The 12,630-nt window shown below is 46.0% G+C and overlaps 1 protein-coding gene across 1 annotated transcript in view; it reads left to right on the forward strand.

Annotated features, from left to right (window-relative positions):
- Positions 1 to 824: 824 nt before the first annotated feature.
- The window catches only part of piezo1 (piezo type mechanosensitive ion channel component 1 (Er blood group)), a 304,639-nt gene continuing 292,833 nt past the window's right edge, over positions 825 to 12,630 (forward strand). Inside the window, exons 1-3 of the mRNA XM_088304108.1 lie at positions 825 to 1,181; positions 5,484 to 5,579; positions 7,044 to 7,209. Of these exons, the coding sequence (XP_088160234.1) occupies positions 1,118 to 1,181; positions 5,484 to 5,579; positions 7,044 to 7,209 (326 nt within the window). The 5' untranslated portion in view covers positions 825 to 1,117. The remainder of the gene's footprint in view (positions 1,182 to 5,483; positions 5,580 to 7,043; positions 7,210 to 12,630) is intronic.

The raw sequence follows: 12,630 nt of genomic DNA on the forward strand, positions 1-12,630 counted from the left end.
TATTGGGACATTTTTCCTTTGCTTACATATTCACACATTTGGTTGAAGTTTTTGTATAATAAATAAATAAAAATAAATAAATGAAAAAAATACGTTTTTTTCTTGATATTCAAAATTATTGAAAAATGACATGCACAATTATGTTATGCTGCCAATGATATACAACATATTTTGAAAATAATTCCTCTTATGTCTGCTTATTTATTTTACGACACAAATCACCACGTCAGCTGCAATAACTGCATTTGTAAACGAGCTCTTCTCTGTTACCATCCTTGTTACCGCCAGGTGGCAACCATGAATCAATATAAAATGTATTGTTATTGAATTTGGTTTTCTTACTTTTTATTGAACAGATCTTAAACAATTAGTTATAATAATAAAACAATCTCATGACATTTTGGAGGTGCAAATGACATTTACGTTTAATTGTATACATAAGGGGGTCCTTAGGATTCTCCCCTGCAAAGGGCCAATGGGTTTGAACAGTTCAAGCGTGCTATTAACTTGCAAACTGAAGCAACAGGTGGGGCATCCATTCAAGAGTAGCAGTATGTTTAGGCAATCAAAGGTCCTTACTACTTAGTGTTAAAATTGTTGTTTGCGTGGGAATCCCATTTAAAGCGAACCACACAAAGCTCAAAGACAGAAGTTACAGCAAACTTTAGGATAATTTGTTTTACAAAGCATATTCTTTACAAACGTTGTTTGCACGAACCGCAGAGGAAACGCACAGTCATTTTCAGAGGGGAGGTGTCCAGCAACTACGAATTATTGCTCTATGTACGTCCTTCAGACACCCACTTGCCTATGAATCACTTTTTCCATCCACATTACTTAGACTGGGCCCCCTTCCAACGGAAGACATGCAACTCAACCTTTTCCTTGCCGTCAGAACCAGTGGAATGAGTCGCTTTCCTCTTTTTAGACTTTCCTCTACATAGCATTTTGAAACGAGAGGACTATGCTTCAGTGTTGTCCGGCAGTACACTAGTAAATTAAATCGAACTATTTCGTTCTTGAATAATGTTGCAAGTTTTCAGTAGTTGGTCTTGAGATATGTGAAAAATTAATTGAAACATCACTACGATCGGGATTTGTACCGACCTCCTTGGATATGGATCTCCAATTGATTGTTTGGTTCATCTACTGCTTTTTTCTACCAGTCGTCTTGTTAACAGGTAAGCCGTCGGCATTTGACTTTTTAATTCATTAAATCATTCGCGACAATTGTTCCACGTACAGTAGTTTCCAAGACCCTGAACGAAAACTGACGTAATGTCGCGTGGCTAACAACTTTTTTTCTTTTCTACATGGAAACGTTACTGAAAGTGAAATACAATACCAACGTTATGTTTTATGGCGTACCGTTTGCTTAACAATTTGTTTTATTTTCAAGTAACAAACAGATCGGACCCCCGTAGCAAACGTGGAGGTCAAGTTATTTCAAGAAAAACATATCGATCAAGTTGGTGATAGTGAGATATGTTAAGTTCTGGTCAAGGAGATGCGTTGCAATCAGTGGTTTGGAAAATGTTCAGACTTTCACATTTAATACGTGCGTGATAGTCCAAAGAAACCACACAAATTTACATGGAATGTGGATGTGCTGTGGAATGAAACGTCAGGTATTTACCTTGCGGTGGACAGAAACAACATAAAATATGTGCGTTCCCAACCTACGCGAGCACACCTTTTTTGGTTTTCGGAAATTCCCTCTGCACTGACGTTTATTACCAGAAGTTTGACTACAATTCTATGGAGGCTACCTTTTGAATTCTACGTTTAAATATTTTTGTTAATAACAGAAGAATTAAGCGCACAGTGACTTTCCGACCACCAAGTAGCTATCATCCCCAACCATGTGAAAATGTAATTTTACAACATGGAATATCCCACACCAGTTATTGTTAAACTTTTACTGCACGATCCAGCTGAAAAAAAATTTAGTTCTCCAAGTACCTAGGTCATGACCAACATGAAATAGAAGGGTAGTAGGCCTAAGTGTTCATCAGAAAGAGACAGTTTTTTTTTTAAAAAAGCATAAATGTAATAATAATAATAATAATAATATCATAAGACATGATAATAATCAGCAAATTGAACATTAACTGCGCTTGAATGTAGAAGCTAAAGAAGTACTTAAATAATTTAATTAAAGTGTATTGCATATAAAACTTCAAAAAATGACAAAAAACCCAAACATTTCTTGAAGAGGAAATGCAATTGTTTTGAACTGTTAATACACCTTAACTGTACGAAGGCAGAAATTCTTTTGTATCCCATGAGAGGAAGCAAAAATAACAGTAGTTGTCAGGGTCTCAGTATATTCTTTTGCACTTCTAACACCAAAAATTATTTCACAAAATCTGAATTTTTGCAGATTCTTTATTGTTTATTTTTTTTTAAATAAATCAACTGTTATTTGTGTACAAGCAGTTTGACAGATTAAAGCCAAATATCTGTTGTAATTCATGCTTGAGTGTGTATATAAAACAGTGACTCCGAACTGCGACCGGGGTCCAACACAAAGCCTTTTTGAGTGATGACCCGTTACAACATGAGGCGAGTTGTGAAGGCCCTGACTGGAACATACTGTCTCCGTTTATTCATGACAGGTTAAGTTTTAGTGATTGTTTCATATTTTGCATCTTCATACTATATTTAAGACTTGAGATCAGGGGTAACTAACTTTTTTGAAAGTGACAGAAATTTCTCAAGTACAGATTAATGCAAAGGCCTACTGGTTTGACACACACTTCTGAAATAACAAATTTGCTCAAATTAGCTTTAATGGCTTTAAAGGTGTCAAGGATCGCCGGTCGGCGAGGAGGGGGTGGACCCAAAATGCGAGGAAGCGGGGATAAGGGTAACTTAAAGGGAATTTATTTAACAAAACAAAACCAAAAGGCAAACAAGGTACTAGGACTAACAAACGTGGCAGGGTGCAAAATAACAAAGACGAACTAAACGTGACTAAACAGAACAAAAAACCGAGGAACAAAGACAGTGACAAAAACTAGGGACAAGAGCGGGAGCAAGAGCGGGAGCGGGAGCGGGAGCGGGAGCGGGAGCGGGAGCGGGAGCGAGAGCGGGAGCGAGAGCGAGAGCGAGAGCGAGAGCGAGAGCGAGAGCGAGAGCGAGAGCGAGAGCGAGAACATGAGCGTGAACGAGATCAGGGAGCGGTCGTGACAGTCCAAACGGAGCAATGCACCGACAATGAGTTGTTGGAGTGAGGTGTTCATATAGTCCAGTAATTAGGGGAGCAGATGGGCATCAGGTGTGTGAGGCTAACGGGGAACAGGTGCGTGGCTGGTGGGGACGGAGTGCTGAGGGGAAACGCCCCTACTCAGCTGACAGAAACCAAAACAACAACAAAAGGCATGGGAGACGCGAAAACAACAACAAAAACCCTGCCATGACTGACACGGGTCATGACATAAGGGCTGTCCGATGCAATATTTCAATGGGATTGTGGTCCGATATCCGATCAGTTAAAAAAAAAAAAACAAAAAAAAAAGGATCGGATTTTATCGGTCTACATCGAAAATCTCAGATATGATCAATCATAGACTAGCGCTCCTGGTATTATAACCAGCAGATGCCGGAGCCAGCATCATTCCTGTAGAGTAGATAAATAAGTCGGCGGTGTGGGAGTCACCATATTTTATTTTTAATAAATATTGAAGTTTACAGAACAAAAGTACTAATAATCATGAGCATACGCACTTCTGTCATTCACTTGAATGAGAGTTGTAGCAAAGGCTCCCTCCGAGGTCACCCGCATGACGGTCATCGGCCCGCCTCAGGGGCAGACGTAGCAGAGTGCCGTGCCCTTTCCTTAAACTATAATTATACGTTCACTGCTGATTACTTTAAGCTTGTGGACTAAATCGACATTGGATTACAGTACATATTGCAGAGTTGACAAACACTTTCAATATCCCAGAGGTGTTACCGGATAGTGTGGATTCCAGCCGCGTCGAGCAGCCATCCATCATCTGTACTGCTTCTCCTCACTAGGGTCACGGGGGGTGCTAGAGCCTATCCCAGCTATCTTCGGGCAGTAGGCGGGGGACACCCTGAATTGGTTGCCAGCCAATTGCAGGGCACACAGAGACGAACAACGATCCGCGCTCAGACTCATACCTAGGGGTAATTTAGAGTGTTCAATCGAGCAATGTGCCAGCTTTATAGCTGCTCGCAGCTCTAGTTCAAACTTGTCTTCTTATTGGCAGATATAATCACATGACACCTCCAGTTCAGAGTGCACGCACGGTCTTCTAAACTATGCACTAGCATTATGTGTTTGCGCTGATTTTGAAACCTCATGAATCTTTACATACAAATTAGGCTTGGCGAAATCATCAATAGTTTTTGTTGTACGTTTCACTTGGCGCTACAAAGCTTGGACTTAAAAAAAAGTCTCTTGAAGCCATAACCTAACTTGCACAAGTAGGCCATTTAGAATTTTGAATTCGCATCAAAGTTTAACGTCACTTTGACACAACAAAAAGTGCTGTAACTTGAACCACATAATTTATTCCAAAGATTTCTCACATTTGATCATAGTACAGGCCTTAAGACATCTACAAACTTATTTTTCATTGTAATGCTAGCGCCACCCTCTGCCTAAAGGAAGTAAATATTTCATTATTTGATGTTTTTCCCCTTGCAGGTTAACAAAGGCTTTCTCAGATTTGCTTGAAAAGTGTACAGAAAAGTGACGCCAAAATACTAAATTTTAGATTTTTAGTTTTGCCAGTAAAACAATGCTGATTCTGGCGGTTTAAATAAGCGCAAAAACTCATGAAACTTTGTACACATATGTACCGGCTTGGCAAAATCAACAATGTTTTATTTGTTTACTGTGCTAGTTTTAAAAGATGCCTCGTTAGCAATCCCTTGAAAAAAAAAAACATTTTCACTCGTAGTATATATATATATATATATATATATATATATATATATATATCCATCCATCCATCTTCGGTACCGCTTCTCCTCACTAGGGTCGCGGGGGATGCTGGAGCCTATCCCAGCCATCTTCGGGCAGTAGGCGAGGGACACCCTGAACTGGTTGCCAGCCAATTGCAGGGCACACAGAGACGAACAACCATCCGCGCTCACACTCATACCTAGGGGCAATTTAGAGGGTTCAATCGGCTTGCCATGCATGTTTTTGGAATGTGGGAGGAAACCGGAGTACCGGAGGAAACCCACGCAAGCACGGGGAGAACATGCAAACTCCACACAGGATGGCCGGAGCCGGGATCGAACCCACGCCAGATGTTGTCTCTGTGAGGCCATCGTGCTAACCAGTATATATATATATATATATATATATATATATATATATATATTTCCTACCCGTGTGGAGTTTGCATGTTCTCCTGTCCAGTGCGTATCCCCTGCAAATATCCTTGTGCTTTATTGATTGGAATGATGCTGTTAGGTAACTCAACTAATTTGTGTTTTTGCAGCTTGTCTTCTTCGCTACAATGTACTGTCCCTGGTATACTTCGTGTACCTCTTGTTGCTGCCATGGTTTCTGTGTCCCAACAAACACACCATCAGAGGTAAGACACCGCGACCCGGGACACCCATGATAACCTGGAAGGCCTCTTGGGATGGGATGAGGGGGCAGTTGGGAGGCTGCCTGGGACAGTTGCAAGCCGAGAACTTTGTTACAGAGACCATTGAGATGTCGTACATGTTTTATGTTAAAGGAAAAAAAACAACAAAGCAGCCTGTAGTATGACAGTATTAACACAATGCAACAAAACATGATTGCGACACATGAGAAAATAAGTGTGTGGTAGTACAAAGCTGTGGTTAATATAGTTTAGAGTATTGGTTAGGTTTTAAGGTCGGATTTCAAGGAGGGGATTATCGGGGCGGCATGAATGTCGGTGGGGAGACAACTTGAGTAATAGGTGTGTAAATCATGCGCCACCCTCTTATTTGAATTATCTAGACATCTTGAATCTGCACATTTTTTATACAAACACATACAATACAATTCAACTTTACAATAGATACCAGAAGAACAGCAGAACAGCGACAGTCTCATGTTGAGTCAAAAGCTAAAGAATAAGAATGTGTCTTCAAAGTACTTTTAAAAGTGGGCAGAGAAGGGGCTTGCCTAACATTCGATGGGAGGTCATTCCATAGGGATGGACCGGCAACAGAAAAAGCACGATCTCCCCTGAAGCTGCGCTTAGTCCTTGGCACCCCCAGCAGCATTTGGTCTGCAGACCTGAGGCAGCAGGCGGGTGCATATGGGTGGAAGAGCTTGGAGAGGTACACTGGGACGAGGCCATTTAAAGATTTGTAGACGAACAAAAGTATCTTAAAGCAAACTCAAAAGTGCACTGGGAGTCATTGAAGAGAGGCCATGATTGGGGTAATGTGATCCATCTTCTAAGCTCCAGTTAAAAGACGAGCAGTAGCATTTTGCACCAGTTGGAGGTGCTTGAGGGAGGAGGGCTGGCTGACTCCAAAGTAAAGTGCATTACAGTAATCTAACATAGATGTAACAAAGGCATGGATTATTGTTTCAAAGTGCTTCTGGGAAAGAAAGGGCTTCACATAATTTTTAGCCACAGAATGCAAAATATTACGACATAAGTGAAACCAAGAGGTGAGCCACAACAGAGTACATTCGTGCATTCAGGAACGACCAGGGGACGAAGCGTGTTTTAGCTCCCTTTTCAGCTGGTCACTGTATTTGGCAAGGCGTCGCTTCCACCATGGTGGGAGCGCGTAGACACAGAAAACCAGGATGTCAGCATGCAATATCTTCTCCCAACTGTGCTCGAACGTACCTGTATGTCTAACACCCCACTGCAAGTCTAACAAAGACTCGTGTTCATACAGCAGCAGGAGTTCGTAAAATAAACCACCAAAATACCAATATCAAGAAAAAAAATGCCGAAGCATCAACTGGGCCGGCAAACGCACTGAATACTGTATGCTATCTTAGAAAAAAAATCGTCAATTTAATATGTATACACTCTTTATGTTTTGTCTTTATCTTTCAGGACATACAGGCCATTTCATCAGAGCAATATTCTGTACCAGTCTACTTTTTATATTTGCTCATGTCTGCTTCCAGACAGTACTATACACCTATCTTCCTCTAAACATTGCTATTGCTGACAACTGTTCGCGGTTGGATATCATAACCAGACATATCGGACTGTCCAGGTATGTCAGAATAATCTATATTAATTTTTTTTAAAGTTGTCTGATTGCTCTCAAGTAAATGGTGTGAATGTCGATTACTTCTACAAAACCCAAATGTACAGTATATAGTGGACCCCCACAGACTTGGTATTCAGCACCCACGGATTCAATCATTCCCAGATCATTTCCAAATATTTTTAAAGATTTTTTTTTCTCATGGAAAATGTTTTTGGGAGGTTTATGGAATCTGTGCACAGAGTGGTGTGACATATTTCCGGTAAAATCTCATAATGCATTGCCCTTTTCCTGTATTGCAGGTGTACAAAAGACTCATATTTCCTTATTTTTATGCAGGCAGTGTTCGGGCAGCTAGGCGGGGTCCTTCATCGCTCTGGCGCCGCGGTCGAGAGAGAGAGAGAGAGAGAGGGGGACAGGGCGAGAGCGCGAGAGTGCGACCAGTCGGAGCAGTTACGGCGAAGTTAAAGTGTGCCGCCGATAGACGTTCGTGATTTGATCCGTGTGTTTTCCTCTGAGCTGAAACTGTGCCAATCTCGAGTGTGCGTCCATGTGAGAGACCACACATACACATCTCCAGGCCATATATAATCCTTATTGCCAGCCCTGTTTGACATATATCCATAACTACGGACACCCAAACACACAAGACTCATCCAACCACTCGACGTTTCACCTAGTGGCCTCCACGGCAGGAAACCAAACCAAAAGGACACATTGTAATGGACTTTAATGGACACTGTTGTGAATTTGGATGTTAATTGCCAAGCTGTTGGATAAATTGCTTAAAGCAGCCACCTGCCTCCTCCTTATTCCGCCATCCTGCACCATTTGCCCTTCCAAACAACCCGGCCGCGAAGTGGCGCTCTGGCCGGCGCCCCCGGCTCCGGTAAGATAAAAAATCTGAACCACCCGATTAACAGTCAAGACTGACACACACTGCTATCGACATAGCCTCCACAACATTGATGGTCCTTCGAGCCGGATAGTATATCAAACTCGAGCCTGATAGGATGGATGTTCCCCAGTATGAAGCATATGGTGCACGTCCCCGCCGCCACAGGCACCCCCCCTCCGCTACGAAGACTATGAGACCAATCTAGATGGCCTTGGATCTCAATTGTATGGGCAGACGACCTCCAAGGGAGTGGCCGAGATGAGACCCCTTTCCTCCCAGTGTTCCACCCCCTCCCGTACGCAGCCGAGTCGGGATGCCGTTCTCCAGCAAAACAGTGCCTCCTACACGCCTGAGGAACAGCTAGCCCAACTGATGCGTACATACAGGGAACCTGGGGGAGTTTGTGATCCCTCTAACTCTCTCCATACCTCGAGCCCTGCTACCCACGAAGTCTTGGTCTCCGGAATGGAGTTACAGGAAATCCAACGGGAACGACACCTGCTCCAACAGTTCCAACAGCGTATGATGGCCGACCTCCATGAGTTAAAGGCAGTCAGTGCAAATATCCAGCAATTGGTTCAGGCCACATGTGTCCCCCAACCATCCAACAGAGTCCCTAGTCATCATCTTAAGCCACCAGAAGAGGCGGATGAGGATTGGCCCCTACCGCCACCACCGTGTGTCTGGGAGGACATGAATCAACCTACAGGTGAATGCCTCAGCCGATTAATGGGAGAACTTCAAGTGCCGAAGCACGAGACTTCGTCGGCTCCTACCCATAATCAACCCAGGGTAGATTACTCAACCCACGCCCACCAGGCTAACCTGAGTCAGCCTCCTGCATGGCCCGGTGGGGCTACATCAACACCGAGGTTGACCTCCACACCTCATGAAGTGCCTCTTCACCTCCCACCAAGCCGCGCTATGCAAGGTCCTTGTCCCCCACCGTTGCAATATTCTGCCTATATGCCCAAGCAGTCCTCAATTTATGCCTCGCCCTCGAATCAGAGCACAAACGTGAATGTAGTATACCATGGGCCCCGTCCAACCATTCCTGATCTCAATCACAGAGACCCTGGTGAGTTTGCTCACCTTAAGATTGCCTTGGAGAACTTGTTACCAGCCGACAGTTCTGAACTGTTCAGGTATCAAGTGCTGATAAACCACCTCAAGTTGGAGGAAGCTAAACTAATCGCTGATGCTTACCTCCACTCCCAGACTCCCTTTACAGACACCATGGCGGCTCTGAATGAAAAGTTTGGACAGCCCCACCAGTTAGCCTTGAAGAAGATTGCCTAAGTGATGGACTCTCCCGATGTCCGAAGAGGAGACTATGCTGCCTTTGAAAGATTTGCCCTGCAAATCCAGGCACTGGTAGGGATGCTGAAGACGCTTGGCCCAGATGGAGAAGTGGAGCTGCAGTGCGGATCTCACGTTGCCCGCTTAATTAGTAAGCTACCCCCAGAGCAGCGAGCTGAGTTTCGCAGATGCATGTTCGCTCGGCGCGGCAATAGCTACACCCTTGACGACCTCGCCCAATGGCTCAAGTATGAGTCTTGGTGTCAAGACCTAGACGGCCAGCTAAACCCAACCAAGAACAAAGACAAGGAGAAAATCTCCAAGTATGACAAACGGCCACCCCAGCGCCCCGTAACAGTGCTCCATGGCTCAGATAACACACCAAAGGAGGCGCCGCCACCAAGTACTTCCCCTGCCGAAGCCAAACCTCCACCACGTTGCGCCTTCTGTGACAGCCTCGAACACCACCTCAGCCAGTGTGGAGCCGTCAGCCAACTCAACAAATACCAGCTCACTGAGTGGATTAAGTCCAACAAACGGTGTTGGCGCTGTGCTCGTTCCCATCGAGCGGCGCAATGCAACCTAAAGAAGGCTTGTCCGCTGCTCTGCCAAGGTCGTCACCTACGTGTCTTGCATGACATCAACACAGGGGAAAGAAGAGGAGCAACTCCAGCCGTTTCACCACAAGATGTGTTATACCTTGGCAGGCCCACAGTGGGCGGAAGGACCCTGCTTAAAGTTGTCCCTGTGTCCCTACACCATGCTAATCGCACCCTCGAGACCTACGCTGTGCTAGATGATGGGTCAGAAAGAACCATGTTACTGCCGATTGCCGCCCAGAAGTTAGGTCTGCAAGGCCCCCCTGAAAGCCTGCCACTACGCACAATCAGACCGGATGTTCAAAACGTTCAAGGCAGTCGCGTGTCCATCATGATTTCACCCAGGGCTAGGCCACGGACTCGATATCGTGTCAGCAACGCCTTCACTGCAGGTCCTATCGATTTAGCAGACCAGACTTATCCCATAGAATTGCACCAGAGAAAATATCGACACCTGTCAGGCGTCCCCCTTCAGGCTTTCCAGGATGTCAAACCGCTGCTGCTCATCGGCAGCGACCATCCACACCTTGTCACTCCCACTGCGCCGGTGCGCATGGGACCTCCTGGCAGTCCTGCTGCTGTCCACACCCGGCTGGGCTGGACACTCCAAGGCCCCTCAAGTGTCATCTGCCTGTCGACCGACCCTCAACAGTGCCTATTTGGCTCTGTGTCACCTCAAGTGAGCGACTTGATAAAGCATGTAGAGCGACTGTGGCGGACAGACATCATCCCCCTTCAAAGAGACAAAGCAGTGACACGCTCAAAGCAGGATAACATGGCCATCAGCCAATTGGAGGATAAAACCACACGTGTGGAAGTCGATGGTGTACTACGCTATGCTACTCCGTTACTGCGTTGCAGAGACATGCCACGACTTCACGCAACCATCAATGCCGTCATGCCCACCTTGAGAGGAGTAGAAAGGAGACTCTACAACAGGGGTGTCAAACTCCAGTCCTCGAGGGCCGGTGTCCTGCATGTTTTCCATCTCTCCCAGCTGCAACCCACCTGATTCAAATGAGCAGGATACTTATCAGGCTTCTTCAGAGCTTGCTGATGAGCTGATCATTTGAATCAGGTGGGTTGCAGCCGGGAGAGATTGAAAGCATGCAGGAAAGCGGCCCTCCAGGACTGGATCTTGACACCCCTGCTCTACAAGGACCCCGAGAAGACTGAGGTGTACTGGGCAGAGATGGAGAAGTTGATCCGAACCGGATCGGTTGTCAAGATCAACCAGCCAGACGTGAACCAAGGGGGCGAGTCATGGTACATTCCCCACCATCTCGTTAGCCACAATGGAAAACATTGACTGGTGTTCAACTGCTCATTCCAGCATAAAGGCCAGAACTTGAATGATTACCTCCTACCTGGGCCCAGCTTAGGGGCATCGCTGTTAGGGGTCCTCCTCAGATTCCGTGAGCACCCTGTGGCTGTTAGTGGAGACATCAAGTCTATGTTCCACCAAGTTCGTCTCCTGCCCGAGGACCGCCCCCTCCTGCGCTTTGTGTGGCGTGACCTGCGGCCAGAGGACCCGGTGTCAGTATACGAGTGGCAAGTACTCCCGTTCGGCAGCACCTGCAGCCCCTGCTGTGCTGCGTTTGCCCTGCAACGCCACGCAAGGGATCACAGCCAGCCTGGTGATGAGGTAAGGACCTCCATTGAACGATGCTTTTACGTTGACAACTGCCTCCAAAGTCTTGCCTCCACCACAGCAGCAAGAGACCTGGTGGACAAGCTCAGATCCCTGCTGTCGTCTGCTGGACTTGTTCTGCGTCAGTGGGCCAGTAACGAACCCAGAGTCATTAACCACCTTCCAGAAGATGCTAGGTCTGACAGCGCGGACCTCTGGCTCACACATAACAAAGCTGACAGTCCTGAGTCAACTCTTGGCCTCAGTTGGCACTTTTCCACTGACTTGATGGGCTACAAACACCGGCCTGTGCAATATGGTGAGCTCACCATGCGCAACATCTACAAGGTACTCGCCAGCCAGTACGATCCTTTAGGCTTCATCCTGCCATTCACCACCCGAGCCAAGATGCTTGTGAGGAACCTATGGGACAAGCCAAGAGAATGGGATGACCCTCGGCTTCCTCCCGACCTCCTTCAACAGTGGAAGAATTGGGAAGAAGAGCTGCGTTTCCTGCCAGAAGTGCACTTCCCCCGTCCATACCTACCAAAGAGAGTTCATGCGCCAGTCAAGAAAAGAGAGCTGCACATCTTCTGTGATGCATCTGAGCAAGCTTATGGGGCAGTGGCTTACCTCAGGACGGTGGCAGATGATGGCTCAGCCCACTTAGCTTTTGTGATGGCTCGATCCAGGGTTTCCCCAAGACGCTTGCACTCAATGCCAAGACTGGAGCTGTGCGGCGCACTAACAGGAGCTCAGATTGCCAAGCTCCTGGATGAAGAACTCACTCTGGAGATTAGTGAGACTGTCATGTGGACTGACTCGACCACTGTGCTGACTTGGTTGCAATCAGAATCATGCCGCTTCAAAGTCTTCGTCGGCACTCGTGTGGCCGAGATCCACGAACTTACCTCTCAGCACCGCTGGCGCTATGTTGATTCCCCGCAGAACCCTGCGGATGACATCACCCGTGGCAAGGTCACTGCAGGACCTGGTGCGTC

Source organism: Idiotropiscis lumnitzeri, chromosome 9 (genome assembly GCF_059441095.1).
Source record: "Idiotropiscis lumnitzeri isolate Australia: NSW breed Sydney's pygmy pipehorse chromosome 9, RoL_Ilum_1.0, whole genome shotgun sequence".
NCBI lineage: Eukaryota > Metazoa > Chordata > Actinopteri > Syngnathiformes > Syngnathidae > Idiotropiscis > Idiotropiscis lumnitzeri.